Source organism: Oncorhynchus mykiss, chromosome 8 (genome assembly GCF_057628025.1).
Source record: "Oncorhynchus mykiss isolate SJ-2025 chromosome 8, ASM5762802v1, whole genome shotgun sequence".
Lineage (NCBI taxonomy): Eukaryota > Metazoa > Chordata > Actinopteri > Salmoniformes > Salmonidae > Oncorhynchus > Oncorhynchus mykiss.
In genome coordinates, this window is record NC_143029.1 from 11,268,036 (window position 1) to 11,288,133 (window position 20,098).

A 20,098-nucleotide genomic window follows, 5' to 3' on the forward strand; every position below is an offset into this window, starting at 1 on the left:
ATTGTAGAATTTAACGTCTCTTTTCTGGATATGGATAATCAGCGGGTATCATCCTAATTCTGCTCTGCATGCATTATTTGGTGTTTTACGTTGTACACAGATATTTTTTCAGAATGCTGCATGCAGAGTCTCAATTTGGTGTTTGTCCCATTTTGTGAATTATTGGTTAGTGAGCAGACCCCAGACCTCACAACCATACTAATGGATTCTATAACTGATTCAATTATTTTAAGTCAGATCCTAATTGGTATGTCGAATGTTATGTTCCTTTTGATGGCATAGAAGGCACTTCTTACCTTGTCTCTGAGATCGTTCACAGCTTTGTGGAAGTTACCTGTGGCACTGATGTTTAGGCCGGGGTATGTATAGTTTTTTGTGTGCTCTAGGGTAACGATGTCTAGATGGTATTTCTATTCGTGATCCTGGCAACTGGACCTATTTTTGCTGAGATTTCCTGTCAGGGCCCAGGTCTGACAGAATCTGTGCAGAAGATCTAGGTGTTGCTTTAGGCCCTCCTTGGTTGCGGACAGAAGCACCAGATCATCAGCAATCAGTAGACATTTTACTTCAGATTCTAGCAGGGTGAGGCCTGGTGCTGCAGACTCTTCTAGTGCCCTCGCCAATTTGTTGACTTATATGTTGAAGAGAGTGGGGCTTTAGCTGCATCCCTGTTTCATCCTACAGCCCTGTGGAAAGAAATGTGTGTTTTTTGCCAATTTTAAACGTGCACTTGTTGTTTGTGTGCATGGATTTTATAATGTTGTATGTTTTTCCCCCAACACCACTTTCCATCAATTTGTATAGCAGACCCTCATGTCAAATTGAGTCTAAGGCTTTTTTGAAATCAACAAAGCATGAGAAGACTTTCCCTTTGTTTTGTTTTGGTTTGTTTGTCAATTAAGGTGTGCAGGGTGAATACGTCGTCTGTCGTACTGCAATTTGTTGTTTTTTTTGTGTCAAATGTGTCTCCGCTTTTGGGTATTGGTGTGATCAGTCATTGGTTCCAAATATTGGGGAAGATGCCAAATTGGGTGTGTTTTCGAATTCTTTGTAGATCTGTGTAATCTGAGGGAAATATGTGTCTCTAATATGGTCCTACATTTGGCAGGAGGATAGGAAGTGCAGCTCACTTTCCACCTAATTTTGTGGCAGTGTGCACATAGCCTGTCTTCTCTTGAGAGCCAGGTCTGCCTATGGCGATCTTTCTCAATAGCAAGGCTATGCTCACTGATTCTGTACATAGTTAAAGCTTTCCTTACGTTTGGGTCAGTCACAGTGGTCAGGTATTCTGTCACGGTGTACTCTCTGTTTAGGGCCAAATAGCATTCTCGTTTTCTCCGTTTTTTTTTATTCTTTCCAATGTGTCACAGTAATTATCTTTTAGTTTTCTCGTGATTTGGTTGGGTCTAATTGTATTGCTATCCTGGGGCTCTGTGGGGTCTGTTTGTGTTTGTGAACAAAGCTCCATGACAAGCTTGCTTAAGGGCTCTTCTCCAGGTTCATGTCTCTGTAGGTAATGGCTTTGTTATGGAAGGTTTCGGAATCGCTTCCTTTTACGTGGTTGTAGAATTTAACTTCTCTGTTCTGGATATTGTTCATTAGCGGGTATCGGCCTAATTCTGCTCTGCATGCATTATTTGGTGATTTACGATGTACGCAGAGGATATTTTTGCAGAATTCTGCATGCAGAGTTTCTCTCTCTCTCCCTCTCTCTCCCTCTCTCTCTCTGCCAAGGCCATCTTTTTTTCCCTTCAAAACATCCACTTGAAAGGCTATTCAAAGATTTTTCAATTAATCCCCTCTGCATGTGTGTGTATGAGAGAGAGAGAGAGAGAGAGAGAGAGAGAGAGAGAGAGAGAGAGAGAGAGAGAGAGAGAGAGTGGGGGGAAATAGAAAGGGAGAACGTTGTTTTGGTGGCGGTACTACAGTACCATCTGTATGCTAATCTCCTCAGACTCTGGTCAATTTTGATCAAACGCTCAGTGGCCTCCCTCCCTCTCTCTTTCCATCCCTCTCTTCTTTTCTCTCTCTCTACCTCCTTCTCTTTTCTTTCCCTCCCTCCCTCTCTCTCAGTCACCCACCCTTCCCCTCTCTTTCTCTCTCTCCTCTGTGTTCTCAGTAATTACTGGAGCTCCACTGCCCTTTGTGTGGGCCACATATTACCCCCTACAGCAGCAGGCAACCCTTGAGTAAACCCCACCTCCCTTCTCCCCCCTGATTCACCACATAGTGTCCATTCCCTCACCCCAAAGCTCTCTCCTCAGCCCTCACACCAAAGCACTCCCCCAAACAACCTCTCCTCACCCCCCTTAACACTATTCTGCTTATCCTTCCCCCCCCCCCACACCACACACACCACACACACGCACGCACGCACTCTCCCCCAGCACCTGTGACTATATTTCCCTGACCCACACCAGATGGTTGGCCCCCTGGTATCAATGGCAAGGCCCTCGGCAAACAGAGGCAGTTGTGGCACATTGGGCATGCTTTGTCTAGGCAGAGGTTGGCCACGTCTTGCGGAATACAATACACACACACACACACGCTGTATACAGTTAACATACTGAATACAGTTAACATGCTGTATACAGTTAACATACTGTATACAGTTAACATGCTGTATACAGTTAACATGCTGTATACAGTTAACATACTGTATACAGTTAACATGCTGTATACAGTTAACATGCTGTATACAGTTAACATACTGTATACAGTTAACATGCTGAATACAGTTAACATACTGAATACAGTTAACACGCTGAATACAGTTAACATGCTGAATACAGTTAACATGCTGAATACAGTTAACATGCTGAATACAGTTAACATGCTGAATACAGTTAACATGCTGTATACAGTTAACATACTGAATACAGTTAACATGCTGAATACAGTTAACATGCTGAATACAGTTAACATACTGAATACAGTTAACATGCTGAATACAGTTAACATGCTGAATACAGTTAACATGCTGTATACAGTTAACATGCTGAATACAGTTAACATGCTGAATACAGTTAACATGCTGAATACAGTTAACACACTGTATACAGTTAACATACTGCTATACTATACTATATACAGTTAACACGCTGTATACAGATTGCATGTCTCTCCAGTACAATAGCAGTGATGTAACAGTTCTTCATCTGTCCCTCTTCTCACCCCTACCTGGGCTTGAACCAGGGACCCTCTGCACACATCAACAACTGCCTCCCACGAAGCATCGTTACCTATTGCTCCACAAAAGCCCCGGCCCTTTGAACAGCTACTTCAAGGTATTAGAGTGAGTGACGTCACCGATTGAAACGCTATTAGCGCACACCCCGCTAACTAGCTAGCCATTTCACAGCGGTTACATAAACAGTGTTGTCAGTGGTGCTAGTTGTAATGGTATCAAATGGACCTGTAAGACACATACTCCCACGAAAAGTAACTACCCTGGCACGCTGTGTGTGTTTTCATGCATCGTTTAGTCACAGTAATTAAACTTCTCCAAGCTCTGATGCTGCTGATGGTCCTTTGTAGCCTACTAAACTTGTTAACTGTCTGGCACTCAGCACTCTATTGTCCCTTTAATCACTCTGACATCCACTCAAATGTATTCAAAAATCTAATCAAACACTTCATGAGAGCCCATGAGCTCATGTTGTGAAACATTCCAATAGTCTATGCAATTGCGCAAGAAAACAGATTGATGGCCTCTACTAAAAAGAGGAGTATCCCATCAGCTTTCTATAGGCTAGGCCTACTATATTTATTGCTCAACTTTCCTAATATTAAGCACATTGCTTATATTTACAACAGGTGTATAGCTGGCTGGCATGAAAATAAACCCGGGGGAAAAGCGTCCCCCATTCGCTATTTAAGTGCATAGATGAAATTCATTTTTTCCGCTGCCCCTGTTTCGAGACAGGTGCATGATAATTGTCCATTCTAAATCAAACCAAATTTCACACATATATTATTTAGTATATGTAAAGAGAAGATTAATAGTCTGATGGGTGACAATATCACCCTATCACTTGTGACTAATATATTATCACTTGTGCCCAGCATAAGAAACAATGGCTTTTTTTTGCAACTTTTTCGAATCATAGTCGCACACCTCATGTAGACTAGCCCATAGGCCTATATGTTCAATATTAGTTATATATTAGTGTTTGTATCACAACTAAAGTGGTCAAATAACTTCTTACAATGAAGCACATTAATCCGCTTTACAAGGGGAGTAGAGCCTAACTGGCATACGTGAGTATCAAGTTTGGGGAAGATAATTTTCACCATAAAAATGCACCTTTATAGTAAAAGCATTACATGCATAATTGCATTTGCGGTCACTTTTGATAATGCTGTTTTCCTCTAATGGAACATTCACGCTTATAGCCTACTACCATGTGGGCAGTGCTGCGCTTATAATGTGAAGAAATAGCCTAATAGTTTAGCAGTTGCATCCCCGATGTGCCCGTCTTCACTTGTAGCCTGTGAGAAAGACCCGGTCATGTGATGGAGCACGCAGCACTCAGAGAGAAGAGCACAAAGGCCAATGACCGGAAAAGGCATGGATTTCTTTTAGGGTGCATTACGGCCACACAAAGGGGATGCCGCTGTGACATTCTAGACATTATCAAGTGCTTGTCAAATTGTGAATGAGTGACTGATATAGTGTGTATTGCCTATGCAAAAAACACAAAGCAGAGCTCATGCTTTTCAAGCAACTTTTTTCAAATCATCATTAGAGTTGCGTCCTGCAGCCTTACAATGCATCTAAACATATAGCCCAAACATTTGTAGAACAACTAAAGTTACATTAATAACTCTAAATTAAGCATATTTCTTGGTTAACCTATTTCTTGGTTAACCGCTCAACACAGAATAGCCGTGTTCACTCCCTCAAATAATTTAGAGAAAATATCCTTTCAATTTTATTCAGCTTTGTTAAATTGTATTCTTCATACTATAAAATAATGCCAGGGAATGCTAAGCAAATATTGTCTGCTAAATGAACTAGTGTAGCCCACAGCCATTTGGCTAACATAAGGACAACTCAGAGTATGTTGTTCTGTTCTTCTGAAATAGACTACATTTTCTTCATATCATGTTTCATATCATGCTTCTTAGACCTGTCTATAATAAATAATGGATTTATTGTGAAGATGTACTATATCACATGGAATTATTAGACTTTTTAAAATGTAGATGTTTCAGGCAGGCAGGCAGGCTTACAAAGAGAGCGAGACAGGCAGGCAGACAGACACAGACAAGCAAACAGACAGTCAGAGAGAAAAGTGCAACAGGCAGACAGACAGGCAGGGAGGGGGATAATGTGTATTAATCAGGGAGAAGCCCAGGCCATATGTCTGCTTAATGCAGGAGACTGCTGGCCAGGGACTTCAACTTCACAACATAAACAATTAACCTCATGTCAGGAAGAAGAGCAGCTTTACTGTGACACAAGTGTGAGGGTACAGTGTGTGTGTGTGTGTGTGTGTGTGTGTGTGTGTGTGTGTGTGTGTGTGTGTGTGTGTGTGTGTGTGTGTGTGTGTGTGTGTGTGTGTGTGTGTGTGTGTGTGTGTGTGTGTGTGTGTGTGTGTGTGTGTGTGTGTGTGTGTGTGTGTGTGTGTGTGTGTGTGTGTGCATAACATATTAGGACATGTATACCAGTTGAATTATACCATTTGAATTCTCAACTGTGATAATTGTTTTTCAGAATCCATACAGTCTCATAAAATTGTATGTGTTTATTGCCCCAAAAAGGTTGTTTTCACCCATAACCAGGCAGGATAAGATATAAACCCAGCCAGGTCTAATCCTTAACCCTAACCCTTAACCCTAACCCTTATAACCATGCAGGATAAGATATAAACCCAGCCAGGCCTAACCCTTAACCCTAACCCTTAACCCTAACCCTTAACCCTTAACCCTAACCCTTATAACCATGCAGGATAAGATATAAACCCAGCCAGGTCTAACCCTTAACCCTAACTCTTAACCCTTAACCCTAACCCTTAACCCTAACCCTAACCATTAACCCTTAACCCTAACCCTTATAACCAGGCAGGATAAGATATAAACCCAGCCAGGTCTAACCCTTAACCCTGACCCTTAACCCTAACCCTTAACCCTAACCCTTAACCCTACCCCTTATAACCATGCAGGATAAGATATCAACCCAGCCAGGCCTAACCCTTAACCCTTAACCCTAACCCTTAACCCTTAACCCTAACCCTTATAACCAGGCAGGATAAGATATAAACCCAGGCAGGTCTAACCCTTAACCCTAACCCTTAACCCTAACCCTAACCCTTAACCCTAAACCTTATAAACAGGCAGGATAAGATATAAACCATTAGCAGATGGTAGGGGATGACTCCCTGAGATCACACACACACAAAGACACCAGACCCCTGTTATGTTATCCACCAGACAGTATAATTCAACAAGAACATTCAGTTCCTAGTCAAAGAGGGATAACTTGACACAGAGAGCGGGCACAAAGGCATAAATAAATATACAATGTAGGCTATGTATTTTTTATGACAGTGGCCCTCAAAATTCCAGAGAGAAAGGGTGTTGACCAGACTCCAGAGAGAAAGGGTGTTGACCAGACTCCAGAGAGAAAGGGTGTTGACCAGACTCCAGAGAGAAAGGGTGTTGACTAGACTCCAGAGAGAGGTGTGTGTGTGTGTGTGTGTGTGTGACACGTGGCTGGCTGAAGTAGAGTGTGGCGAGAGGAGGGATGGGCGAGAGAAGAGGGTGGGGAAGGGGGAGGAAAGAGAAGGGGATGAGAGCCATGTGGTTGATGTTTGTAAATAGTATACAGCGTTGCTCTGGTATTGTAGTGGAGAGGAGGGAAGAGAGATCAGTAGACAGGCCACACATGAGCAGGGACACAGAAATCACATGCACACACTAAAACAGAGAAATACACACATGCACACCGAACACACACACACACAAATAAATCAAAACACTCACTCACGCTCGCTGCCTGCCACTCCGCAGCTGCACCAGTTTCCATGGCAACGGTGGCAAAAGATTTTGGAAGAGCAGAGTGTGTGTGTGTGTGTGTTCATATCCACTTGAAGTGTGTGTGCGAGTGGTTGTGGTGAGATTTATATAGATTGCTGAGGCAATGGATTCTAAGGACTCAGCTCTTTTCCCTTTGAGAGACAGACACTAGTCTGTCAGGGCAGTCAAATAAACAGAGATGGTAAGATAGGAGCTTGATGGGGCTCTTAAAGGGCAATTCCACCAATTTTCATTATCTCCCGCACCATACCAGTGTCCACACGTGAAAACTAGGCGTTTCTATGATCTGTGTTTTAAAAAGAGAAGAAAAGTCCTAAAAAAATGCTTCTCTGTGACATCACAGGGTAGGATTAAATGTAAGAAAAACTGATTTTCAAAACCTACAACTACTTTTTAGCTCGAGGGAGGGTATTGTCTTGCTCCCCACGTCCCAGCGTGTCTCATAGTTTAAAAAAATAATTGTTTTTCAAATTCTTTCATTTCTTTATATTTCTTTCTACAAAATGTAGAAATGCGTTGTTTTCACATATGTTGACACTGGTATTGTGCTGGAGATAAATGAAACTGAGGTTGAAAAGTGGTGGAATTGACCTTTAATGATACAACCCCTACTCAGACAGACAGATGGAGAGAAACAGTACACAAACCTGGTATTGATTTATATTCTACTACATGTTTGCTTTGGCAATGTTACTTCTCACATTTTTCATGACAATAAAGCTTCTTGAATTTAAAGTGAGTGAGTGAGTGAGTCAGAAAGAGAGACATACAAAAAGACAGAGATATTTAAATACTTCCACTGATGTGTAGTTCACAGTATCAGTGGCGACGAATGACTCATGTCCACACACAGAGGTGTTTATTTTCAATGTCTATTTATTTGTCAAAATGAGGTATTTCAAAGTGCTGAGTTGGAGCACTACATGTAAATTATATGAACGAAGAAAAAACCTTATATCCGTTCACCCAGAAAGGTCTATGCACCCGACAGTTACAAATACTTAAACAAATGGGGAGAAATAAAGAGAAAGGAAAAGATGGTAGAACACATTTTTTGATAAGAGAGAGAAAGAAAAAAAAGGACGAGATAAAGAGATATCTACCGAGAACTCATTTTCCGTACGAAAATATAACTATCAAATGTAGTATGTATCACAGTCACACTAAAGGGTCATAAAGGTGTAGAATTGGAATCATGGTACAATACAAAGCAGGGGGGGGGGACGTTTTATATTACAAAGTTTTGTTGCCCTCGAGGCATTGCAGTACTTCTTTAATAAAGTTTCCAGTCTAGTTATTGGCAGCTTTTGGACAGAAAATGTATAAAAACTCAAAGATAAAAATGTATATAAAACAAGGCAGATTCTGAGTGTATTTGTCTGTTATTTACAGTACTGTTATTTACAAAAGTGTCGGCTAGCAAGGTGCACATTATACCGCGGTTTCCTGGTGTACAGGTGTCTTCTGTTTGCAGCTGTGAAGGCGTAGAAAGCATTTTCTGCTACTAAGTGTGAACTTTGAACTCTCCAACCAACTCTGACGCTATGCCCAGTGTGTATTCATTAGGCACACAATGGAGCAAAATGGAATGAAACTGAGAGGGAATACCTGATCGTGTCCATTTAGAAATGCTTATTTTCACTTTCCGTTGCAAAACATTTTGCCACGATGTGCCCTCATGAACAAGACCCCTTTGAAAGTCACCTGGTTTGGGTTAGGGCTATAAGTGTCACATTGAGTACAACAAGAAACAAGAAACAATAAGAAATAGAGAGAGGACCCCTCTCCCTTCTCCTCCCTCGTTCCATTCTCTTCTTTCCTTCTTCCCAATGTGACCGGATTGAAAAACGTAGAACCCTCAACATTCTTAACGTCAACAAATGTGCAAAAAAAGTGGCGTCAGTGAATGTCCCGTCCACCCCGTCATTTGTCGCTCACGTGTTTGTGTGTGTGTGTGTGTACATATATATAAGTTGAGACAAAGCGAGGGGGAGAGGGGTCATCTGGGTGTGTCTGAGTGTATATATATGTGTGTGTGTATGTGTGTGTGTGTATGTGTCTATGTCCGTGTGTATATATCAAATCAAATTTTATTTGTTACATGCGCCGAATACAACCTTACAGTCAAATGCTTACTTACAAGCCCTTAACCAACAATGCAGTTTTAAGAAAAGCATTTTTTTATATCTGTGTGTGTCTATGTCTCTGTGTGTGTGTGTGTGTGTGTGTGTGTGTGTGTGTGTGTGTGTGTGTGTGTGTGTGTGTGTGTGTGTGTGTGTGTGCGTCATGTGCCACTAAAAAGTCTTAGCAAGTCCTGGCCTGCTCGAGTCGCTTCATTAGCTGGTGCCTCCGTGCCTGCAGCCTGTCCTTCTCCTGAGTCAGCCGCAGTTCATCCGTCTCCAGCGAGGACACATACTCCGCCGCTTTCTTCAAGATCAGCACCTTGGCCGCCTTCTCGTTCCTCGCCAGTTCGGGCACATGATCGCGGAGCGTGAGGAAACTTGAGCGCAGGTCGTTGCGCCGCTGGCGTTCCAGGATATTGTGGTTTCGCCGCCGTTCGGAGTCTTCGGAGTCGGAGTTACCGGAGGAGCCGCCCCGTGGGCTACTGGCACCGCTGGTGTGGCGTTTGGATCTAGAACCCAGCATTGTTGATGATGGCACGGTCAGGGAGCCGCAGAACGTCGAGGATGATGGCGATGATGATGAAGAGGTGGCACGGGAGTATTGACGAGGAGCGTTAGATGACTTGTGTTTCTTGGAGGGGGGCGCGTGGTCGTCGTCAGAGGCGTACGGCGAGGGAGCGGCGTAGTTGTGCTGCTGCTGGTGGACCGAGCTCCGCTTGAGGATCAACTCCTGCCCATGACAGTTTGACCCCGCAGACCCCCGGTTGCTGACGAATCGGCTCACAACACCAGATGAGACCACAGCCCCAGAAGCGGTGCCCGTCTTCGACCGCACCGAGATGGTGACCGTGCCAGTCGCCATTGGCGACAAGCCACGCCGCTTCTCCACTGTGACCACATCGATCTCTTCGCCGTCTGAGTCGTCATCGTCCTCCTCCTCATCTTCCTCCTCATCTTCGTCATCATCTTCATCATCTTCTTCTGGGAAAGGAAACAAGAAGTGTGAGTTGGTTAATCGTTCTGACTAGTCAACTGCGGGAACTATGTCACCTATGTTGCTCACAATTAATTGGTCACATACACATGGTTAGCAGATGTGAGTGTAGCGAAATGCTTGTGCTTCTAGTTCCGACAGTGCAGCAATATCTAACAATTCTACCTGTGTAAAGAAATTGAATAAGAATATATAAATACATGGATGAGCAGTGTCAGAGCGGCATAGGCTAAGATGCAATAGATAGTATAGAATAGAGTATCTACATATGAGATGGGCTCACGTGTGTGTGTGTGTGTGTGTGTGTGTGTGTGTGTGTGTGTGTGTGTGTGTGTGTGTGTGTGAGCATGCGTGTGTGGGAAAAGTGAGAGCATTGCTCAACTCTCTTATTGCTGACTGTCAGTCACTAATCTGGCCCACAGGCTTTTTACATGCTTCATCTTGTAGACAAGCTGGATTCGTTCTAGTTTTTCAGGCTATTCCTGCTCATCTTTATCGTCTACAGTTTGAATGTTTGAGTGGTGTCCCTGTTCACTCTCTCTTGAAAAGGTTCTGACATCCCCAGTTAGGCAGTTAGTGATGATGAAACGAGATATGCAAAGCATTTAACAGTCATATTCCTGATCAGTTTTATCTTGAGGTGTTTCAAAAAAAGTAAGTTGACCTTTTTCAATATTTACCGGCTTCTTTATCTTTAGTACACCTGAGCCAAGACATTACAGCCGTGACTTATCAGAAGACTTATCATGTAATACAAATAAAGGAATATAAATAATCATGCGCAGGCCTCTTTGAAGCTGTAAGAAGAGGAAGTGGTGGATCGTGAAGCGGCAGGTGATTGAGGCCAGCAGCCCCAGTTAAAATGCCTTTGTGAAAACAGCTATCATTATCAGCTCAGTCGTTCATAAAGCAGTGAGTCATTTTACAGCTTACTGTAACCCACTTCTCACGGCCAAACCCTCGGGAGGCAGTCTCTCTCTCTCTCACACACACTGAGAAGGGAGATAGGGAGACAGTCTCTCTCTCACACACACTGAGAAGGAAGTCAGTCTCTCTCTCTCTCTCTCTCTCACACACACTGAGAAGGGAGACAGTCTCTCTCTCTCTCACACACTGAGAAGGAAGACAGTCTCTCTCTCTCTCACACACACTGAGAAGTTGGCACGGGAATCAAAACACAACCACACCACAGGTCCTCAGCTGGGTGGTTATGGGGATGTCTGGCCTCTCCTCCTCTTTTCCCCCTCTCCTCTCCTCTTTTCCCAACCTCTCCCCTCCTCTTTTCTCTCTCCTATTTTCTCCCACTCTCTCTCTAGACAGACCACATGTGAAGCTGAGACAGTCTGGGCAATATGATATTTGGCTCAGGGGGAAAGTGTGTAGGTGGTACTAGTGAGTCTATCTCTAGGGGTAGATGTCAATAGTATAAAGTGGCATCCTCTCCTCGTCTCCTTTCCTCATCCTGCAATGATGTGAAAGAGATGGTCTGGTGAAAGCCAACACCTGGTTTTCCAAAAGATCAGTGCAGATGAAGACGAGAGGGTGAAGCGAGGGAGCCACTTTAAACTATTGACATGTATCATTCATTGGTGTCACAGATACACATGTCACAGGTGCCTTTGGCTTCCAGGTATACTGTAGGCTATCATACTGCAAGCTATCATACTGCAAGCTATCATACTGAAGGCTATCATACTGCAAGCTATCATACTGTAGGCTATCATACTGCAAGCTATCATACTGAAGGCTATCATAATGCAAGCTATCATACTGTAGGCTATCATACTGCAAATTGTCCTACTGTAGGCTATCATACTGAAGGCTATAATACTGTAGGCTATCTAATAAGTGTTTTATGTGTCAGCATTTGATTCTTGAGCCATTCCTCTATCTGATATTGGGGGCCAAATGCCTATTATGTGCCTATAGGTATTTAACATGGAGAGGATATCTGATGGTATCTATAGACACCGTCTGTAGCTGCCTTTCAAGCATGTGGTGTGTCTACTATTCTATTTTATGGTGAGGTAAGCTCGGATAAAAGAGAGAGAGACGCGACTTAACACTGCCAGCGTCAGAAGAGGCCCTAGCAAATGTTTTTTTTTTTATCTCCAGGCTGGCGGGGCAGCGGGGGGAGGCGGTGGAGCGGCGCCAGAGAGACAGCTGTCGAGATGGGAGCGCCTGTTCAAAGCTGTCAGCCCCCTAAAGAAAATGGGCCCTCCCCCTCCTCTTCTCTCCAGCTCTCTTTCTTTCCCCGCGGTCCGGTCAAAGGGGGTGTGTTTTGGCAAAGCACTATAGCTCGAGCCTCGAGGCGGCGCTGCCAAGTTGGAAGTATTTTTTTACTACCGTTTCACAGACGCGCCACAAAGAACTATAGTAAAGACTCACGTGTTTTTCGTTGGCCTACCAGACTTTCATGGTAGTTGCCAAACGATACATGTATGCTCAACGAAGTTGGACCATTTAAGAATGTTCGAAGAACCTATTATCCTGTTATTACAAAGGTTTTATTGTCCACTTTGTTGTTATCGACCGACCCCCTTCACAAACCACACCCACACACATCCTCAACACCGAACACAATAGTCGCTATAAATGGCATTTTACAAAATGACGTCTAGTTTACCCGGGTTGAACATTGAATTAGGCCTAAGCAATTCCACACCTATGGAGCCCTAGGTATTTCCAAATCATTGCGTAAAGTGCTTAATCATAGCCTCCAACGAACCTTATCAATAAATCCGTTTACTTCTGTACGTCTACCTGCGCGGAGGCGTCAAGTAGAGCCTACATTACCCGTCTGTTGAGTTGTTCGGTGTCTTTTTGTTAGATGCCGACTGGGTCTAAATCCGTAATACACACAATCCTCCAATTTTACAGCTATCTGCCGGATGAAGCGCCTGCCTATTACATAAACCCTCTCACGCACTGCCACCACCATTTACTGCCGGCATGTGGAACGTAACTACGTAATCCGATTCTGTGCTGTCATATGAACTTTCAATCACCCCAATTAGCACTAGCCTAATAATAATAATAACAATAATGTAGCAGAATGACGTCAATTCAACAAAATAAAACAGGGTAGGTGGATGAGTATTGTGTTATTAGGGTATATGCTGTTGTACTGTGGGCACTGTAACCAAAACAAAAGCTATTGTGCGCATTCATCCTCGCCAAAGGTATCTGCTTACCGGAGTCGCTCGGAGTTTCCTCTGCGCTACAGTGGGCAGTAGTGGCGGGGGCCGTCCCAGGTGGACATCTGCTGCTGCTGCTACCGTTTCTTTTGTTGATGGGGAAAGGGAAGACTATCGTGGGGTCCACACTCAGCTCCGGCGCCTTGGTTGTGATGGCCGCGGCGGTAGTGACATTTTTACTAACTCCACAGGCAGCCGCGGTGGAGATGGCTTTGCCTAGCTTTTCTGTGACCACCCTCTGGAGCTTTTCCCTGGCCGAGAAGCCGCTCCACATACAGTCCTGAATGATAATGGAGTTGGGGTTACTATCCAAAGCGGAGCAGCCGCCGAACAGGTCTCCGTCCGACGCGCCCCAAATATCGTCTTCGGGCAGGAACAGGAGCTCTGAAGCCCAGTCGCAGCCCAGCGGGTCGCCTAATCCAAAACCCATGGGACCTGCTGCCGAGTCGCCTCTGTCTCCCCCGGACGCGAAGGCCAGCTCCCCCGGTAGCGCCGCTCGGCTCGGGGAGAGGGGCGGCGTGGGCAGCAACTCGAATTTCTTCCAGATGTCCTCTCCGGGTGGCGCAGAGTCGGGACCGCAGAAATAGAAGTCATCCTCGCCCGGGTAGAAGCAGGGTTGTAGAGAGTCGAACTCCATGTCGGAATTTTTACCTATAATCGCCGGCATTTTATCCAACACTTGGAAATCCTGCAAAGAGGGATAGTTTAGACACAATGGAATAAGACACACACCGACATAAAGTTCCTATCGAAAAGACCAGATACCTAACACCTTATGCACAACATTCTACAGTCAGTCCTAAAAGTCTTACAGATCCATTGGAAAGCACAGAGGCCAGTGCGCGTAAAATGTGTGGAAAGTCAGTTTTACACTCTTCTTGGCATTATTCACACAATAATACCACAGTGGGCAATTATAATAACTATTAAAAACATATCTATGTTAAAGTCACATGACAATTCAATTCGTTTTAAAATTAAGGATGACCATTTTAGAGTCAATATATAGAGAAAAAACCCGGAGTCAAATAAAGTAAGCGACACTTTCACCCAAATATTGAAAGATGCTCACCTCGCGTTGACTGATGTTGTTGTGTGAGTCGTGTTTTGTAGAATCTCTCTCTCTCTCTCGCAGTTCAGTGATAAACTAGATTAGGAGCACACATCTACTCTTGTGTCGCACAGACAGATCTCTGACACGCATTGTGCTGGGCTATGGAGTGTTATAGCCGTCCCTCAAACCTCTCTCTGAGTTGGAGGGAAGACTCCACCCACTTAGGGGCGTGGTGAGTGTGGTAGACTGCGGCGTGAGGCGGACGGGCTGGCTGTGTCGGCTCCTATAGGGTCGTCACTAGTTACCACTGCCACAAAGTCAAAAACCTCGCAATTTCAAAAATGTATCTTCTTAAAATGTGATTTTAAACCTAAGCCTAACATGAACCCTTACTTTAAACACACTTCTATCCGTATACCTAACCCTAACCTTAAATGAATACAAAAAAGCACATTTCATTTTTATAAATTTGTGGTTGTGGTAACTAGTGGAAACCCTCATATAGCCTGCGACGGGCTCCATTACCCCTCCAAAGAATATATATTATATTATCATCCCTGAGCCTCCATTATGGCGAATTTCTTTCCCTTTTCAGAAACTGTTCGGGGAAAATTGTGGACAAATGCATAGGATATAGACTTTATTTTATGTATAAAGGCTCCACTAATATATGACAATGGTTTGTTACCCAGCAACCATAGCGTTTTGATGGGGGAAGTAGGCCTGCTATTTGTTTAAAGATAATCATATCATGTCTTATACTCAATCAATCAAATGTATTTATAAAGCCCTTTTTGCATCAGCCGATGTCACAATGTGTTTATTCAGAAACCCAGTCTAAAACCCCCAAACAGCAAGCAATGCAGATGTAGAAGCACGGTTTATACTGTCTTGTTATTAGGAAAGTCACGATGTCTTGGCACACTACTCAATGCTGGAGCTGAACTCAACTCTCACTATTGTCTGGGGGCATTGAGATAACCGCATAGAATGATCAAAGAGTCGGTATCACTGCGCCCTCACGCGGACACAGGATAACAGGAGGTTGAACGCATCAATACAATTAATCGCTGGTGTATGTTATCTGCGGTGAATTGTCGAACCATTTGTTGTTCCTTATAATGAAGATAAAGTATGAACCTGTTATTTTTAACTACTATTGGCTACTGATTAAACACATCCATACATTGAGCTGATTGGCTACGCGTTAAACCTATCATTATATGCTACCGATTAAACACATCCATACATTGAGTTGATAGGATTTAAACCTACCATTATATTATTCTTTGTCTTCTTTGTCTACACATGTCCAGGGCGAGCAGAATCAGCTGCGCTCAGGGGTTGTAACGTAACTCCACTGGCAGCGGTTAATGTAGCCTGCAGTCATCCCATTCCCTTACTCTAATAACAGGTTTGACGAAAATGTATCTGTAATTACGCGCACGGGCGGCGCATTGGCACGGGCACAGATACAGCATATTCCCTATCGACTTCTTGAGAGAAACTGTTCTGTTTACTTTACAACCAAACGAACATGTTTGTTCTAACCGAAATGACAAAGAGGATATCGAAAAAGAAACGTAAATATGTCTACATGTCTTTTGTGTCCACTGTGAAACGAGTCCTATGCAGTCAAGCTTTGATATAGTGGATAGGTTTTTAATCAGAAGCAGTAAAAGAAGACCTTTATATATGTGATTACAGAAAAAGACATGTACACAGGCCTACATATCTATATTTTATCTTTTAAACCACTGAGCCATTCTACTACTACTAGACTATAATCCCATGCAGTCAAGTCAAGCGGTTATATTGTTGACGGGTTGTTATCAGAACCAGTGGTGGAAGATGGGAGGGATGGTAAAGACCAGCAGCTGCTATCAGAGCAAGAAGAGTGGGAACTGGGATCTGTTTGGGAGGTGCAGGGCATCTCCTGGGAATACCAATACCACCTCGAACACCGGTTCCCTGGGATTGGGACAAGGAAGACTGGACGGGAGCTTCGATGAGATGTTCGCCCTTGTTTTCCTGTGACCCATAGGAACTGCTTCCTGTGTCAGAGAGAGGGAGTAATAACTAAGAGAAAGAGAGAGAGACATGGGGAAGGGAGGGAGGTAGAGGTAGGATAGTGAGAGATGAGAGAGAGAAGGAGGGAGAGAGGGAGGGAGACATGGAGAAGGGAGGTAAGGAGAAACTAAGAGGGAGAGAGAGATGGGGAGGGAGGTAGAGGTAGGAAGGGAGCGATGAGAGAGAGAAGGAGGGAGAGAGAGGGAGGGAGACATGGAGAAGGGAGGTAGGGAGAAACTAAAAGGGGGAGGGAGGGTGGTAGAGGTAGGAAGGGAGCGATGAGAGGGAGGAGGGAGAGAGAGGGAGTGAGACATGGAGAAGGGAGGTAGGGAGAAAGAGATGGGGAGGGAAGTAGAGGGAGGAAGGGAGCGATGAGAGAGAGAATGAGGGAGAAAAGAAGGAGGGAGAGAGGGAGGGAAACATGGAGAAGGGAGGTAGGGAGAAACTGAGAGAGAGAGATGGAGAAGGGAGGGAGGGAGGGAGCGAAGAGAGAGAGAGGGAGAGATGAGAAAGGGAGTGAGAGGGAGCAGAGAGCGAGAGAGAAAAGAGAGAAAGACAGGGGGAGAGAGAGGAAAGTGGTGTTGGGGGAAAAATATACAACATTATAAAATCCATGAACACAAACAACAAGTGTGTGGTTAAAATTGGTTAAAAAAAACATATTTCTTTCCACAGGGCCGTGGGGTGTGACAGGGATGCAGCTTAAGCCACACCCTCTTCAACAAATATATCAATGAATTGACGTGAGCACTAGAAGAGTCTGCAACACCAGGCCTCACCCTCACCTCACTAGAATCTGAAATCAAATGTCTACTGATGATCTGGTGCTTCTGTCCCCAACCAAGGAGGGCCTACAGCAGCACCTAGATCTGTCCCCAACCAAGGAGGGCCTACAGCAGCACCTAGATCTTCTACACAGATTCTGTCAGAACTTGGGCCCTGACAGTAAATATCTGTAAGACAAAAATAATGGTGTTCCAAAAAAGGTTCAGTCGCCAGGACCACAAATACAAATTCCATCTAGACACCATTGCCCTAGAGCAATCACAGCAGCACGATTTGTGACCTGTTGCCACAAGAAAAGGGCAACCAGTGAAGAACAAACACTGTTGTAAATACAGAGAGATGAGAGAGGGAGGGAGAGGGAGAGAGAGAAGAAAGACAGGGAGAGATGAGAGAGGGAGGGAGAGGGAGCAGAGAGAGAGAAGAGAGAAAGACAGACAGAGGGAGAGATGAGAGAGGTAGGGAGAGGGAGCAGAGAGAGTGAAGAGAGAAAGAGAGGACGAGTAAGGGAGAGATGAGAGGGAGAGAGTAAATAATCAGAGAGTAAACTAAAGTTACATGTTTATATGGTACAACTGTGGTCCAGTTGTGTCCATCTGCCACAAACACACACTAAAAATATAAATAAATCAAATAAACAGAAACACTTCCATATTGAATGTTAATATAATTCTCTAACCAAGTGGAACTGGACAGTTATGTCCAGACAGAGACTAAGACACTGGCCATGTTTGTGAGCAGCATTTTTGCTCAGGGTTTAGAGAGTGGATAGAGAGGGGGGTTGGCTTGTGGTTAAGCAATTGGGCCAGTTTGGATAAAAGACTCATAAGTCACCGTGTTTGGAAGGAAAAACTTTAAAAAAGCCAATGACTTGTCATCCGGCAGGGATGATAAGAAGAGAGAGAGACCGAGGGTGCTGCCCAAATTCCCTATTCTCTAACACCCTGTTCCCTAACACCCTATTCCCTAACACCCTGTTCTCTAACACCCTATTCCCTAACACCCTGTTCCCTAACACCCTATTCCCTAACACCTTGTTCTCTAACACCCTATTCCCTAACACCCTATTCCCTAACACCCTGTTCCCTAACACCCTGTTCCCTAACACCCTATTCCCTAACACCCTATTCCCTAACACCCTATTCCCTAACACCCTGTTTCCTAACACCCTATTCCCTAACACCCTATTCCCTAACACCCTATTCCCTAACACCCTGTTCCCTAACACCCTATTCCCTAACACCCTGTTCCCTAACACCCTATTCCCTAACACCCTATTCCCTAACACCCTGTTCCCTAACACCCTGTTCCCTAACACCCTATTCCCTAACAACCTGTTCCCTAACACCCTGTTCCCTAACACCCTGTTCCCTAACACCCTATTCCCTAACACCTTGTTCCCTAACACCCTGTTTCCTAACACCCTATTCCCTAACACCCTATTCCCTAAATCGTGCATTACTTTTGATAGCTGCCACACACACACACACACACACACACACACACACACACACACACACACACACACACACACACACACACACACACACCAAAATGTTGAACGTTTCTTCTTCGTCATCATTAAGAATGTGCGGTTCTTAGGCAACCTGGTCTCAAACCATTTTTGTAAAAGATTTAGCTTTTCGAATAAAAGCTCAGGTTGGAACTGATTCACACTTTTGACATTGCTTTTGTTTTTTCAATGACCATCTTCCTAGGAATACAGTTTGGAGGAGGTGTTTGACATTTAATATCACAATTCAGAGGCCCTATAAAGTACACTATTGCTTGTGGACATATTTTATATGATAGATATCAAGGGTTGGAACCAAAATTATTTTCCAATCGTTTCATTCTGAGCCTAAGCATTTTTTTTCCCGTTCCGTTCCACTTTTCCGACCAGCAAAATAAACAAAATATGGTTGCTTTTTGTTCCTTTTTAAACTTCTGAAATATCTGTATTTTTTACATTTAGCTCAACATTAAATGACTTCACCAACCAGTGCGGATAGAGCAGCATGCTGTGGAGAGGGTAAGCGATTTAATCTGTATAGGAAAGTCGTTAAGAGCCAATTGTATTTAGCCATAACAGCATGTTTGAATCATAATGAAAGGCAAAAACACACACATAGTGTTACAGTGTAGGGTGAGAGATGCAACTGAAATTTTGAGGGTGAGGAGAGAGGAAAGAGGGAGCTTGCCTTGAAGCGAATCTTGCTATGACGTATATTGTCTGAATTAGGCCCACAGAGTTGTACCTATGATGTATATTGTCTGAATTAGGCCCACAGAGTTGTACCTATGATGTATATTGTCTGAATTAGGCCCACAGAATTGTACCTGTGACGTATATTGTCTGAAATAGGCCCACAGAGTTATACCTATGACGTATATTGTCTGAATTAGGCCCACAGAGTTATACCTATGACGTATATTGTCTGAATTAGGCCCACAGAATTGTACCTATGACGTATATTGTCTGAATTAGGCCCACAGAGTTGTACCTATGATGTATATTGTCTGAATTAGGCCCGCAGAGTTATACCTATGGAGGGGCGGCTTTTATGGAGGAACTTTGAATTTCTTTGAACTTCCGAGTTGGTTTAACGTCGAACCAGAGCAAACGTTAACTAGCTGACGAGCTTGTAGAGCAGCAATATAATAAAAAACACGTCTTACTTTTTTGTAGATAATAAATGCAATGTGGAACCAGTAGCGGCATGTGGGTAAAACCACTGAGGAAGTCATGCCAGTGAAAAGGTCATAATGCAACCTATGTTGTGATAACTGCGTTGTTTACTCTATAACCCATTTGTTCATACACCACCATGATATA

General features: G+C 43.8%; 1 protein-coding gene across 3 annotated transcripts; it reads right to left on the reverse strand.

Annotated features, from left to right (window-relative positions):
* Positions 1–7,899: 7,899 nt before the first annotated feature.
* mycn (MYCN proto-oncogene, bHLH transcription factor) lies at positions 7,900–14,583 on the reverse strand. Of its 3 annotated transcripts, none has more exons than XM_021611495.3 (3): positions 14,428–14,583; positions 13,353–14,043; positions 7,900–10,145 (listed from the first exon to the last, which is right to left on the reverse strand). In XM_021611495.3, the coding sequence occupies exons 2-3, from the start codon at positions 14,020–14,022 to the stop codon at positions 9,346–9,348; spliced, it is 1,470 nt and encodes a 489-aa protein (XP_021467170.3). In that variant the 5' UTR covers positions 14,023–14,043; positions 14,428–14,583; the 3' UTR covers positions 7,900–9,345. The 3 variants fall into 3 exon arrangements, with proteins under 3 accessions (XP_021467170.3, XP_021467171.3, XP_090039214.1); XM_021611496.3 differs by having other exon boundaries at positions 7,900–10,142; positions 14,428–14,572; XM_090183088.1 differs by lacking the exons at positions 13,353–14,043; positions 14,428–14,583 and adding an exon at positions 12,887–13,122.
* Positions 14,584–20,098: the final 5,515 nt, after the last annotated feature.

What these genes read in the sequence shown, in the direction of transcription:
- mycn (XM_021611495.3), bottom strand. Translation starts at nt 14,022, where the DNA reads ATGCCGGCGATTATAGGTAAAAATTCCGACATGGAGTTCGACTCTCTA. An exon ending in GGAAACTCCGAGCGACTCCG is followed by an intron (nt 10,146 to 13,352) that starts GTAAGCAGATAC and finishes TTCCTTTCCCAG; the next exon opens with AAGAAGATGATGAAGATGAT.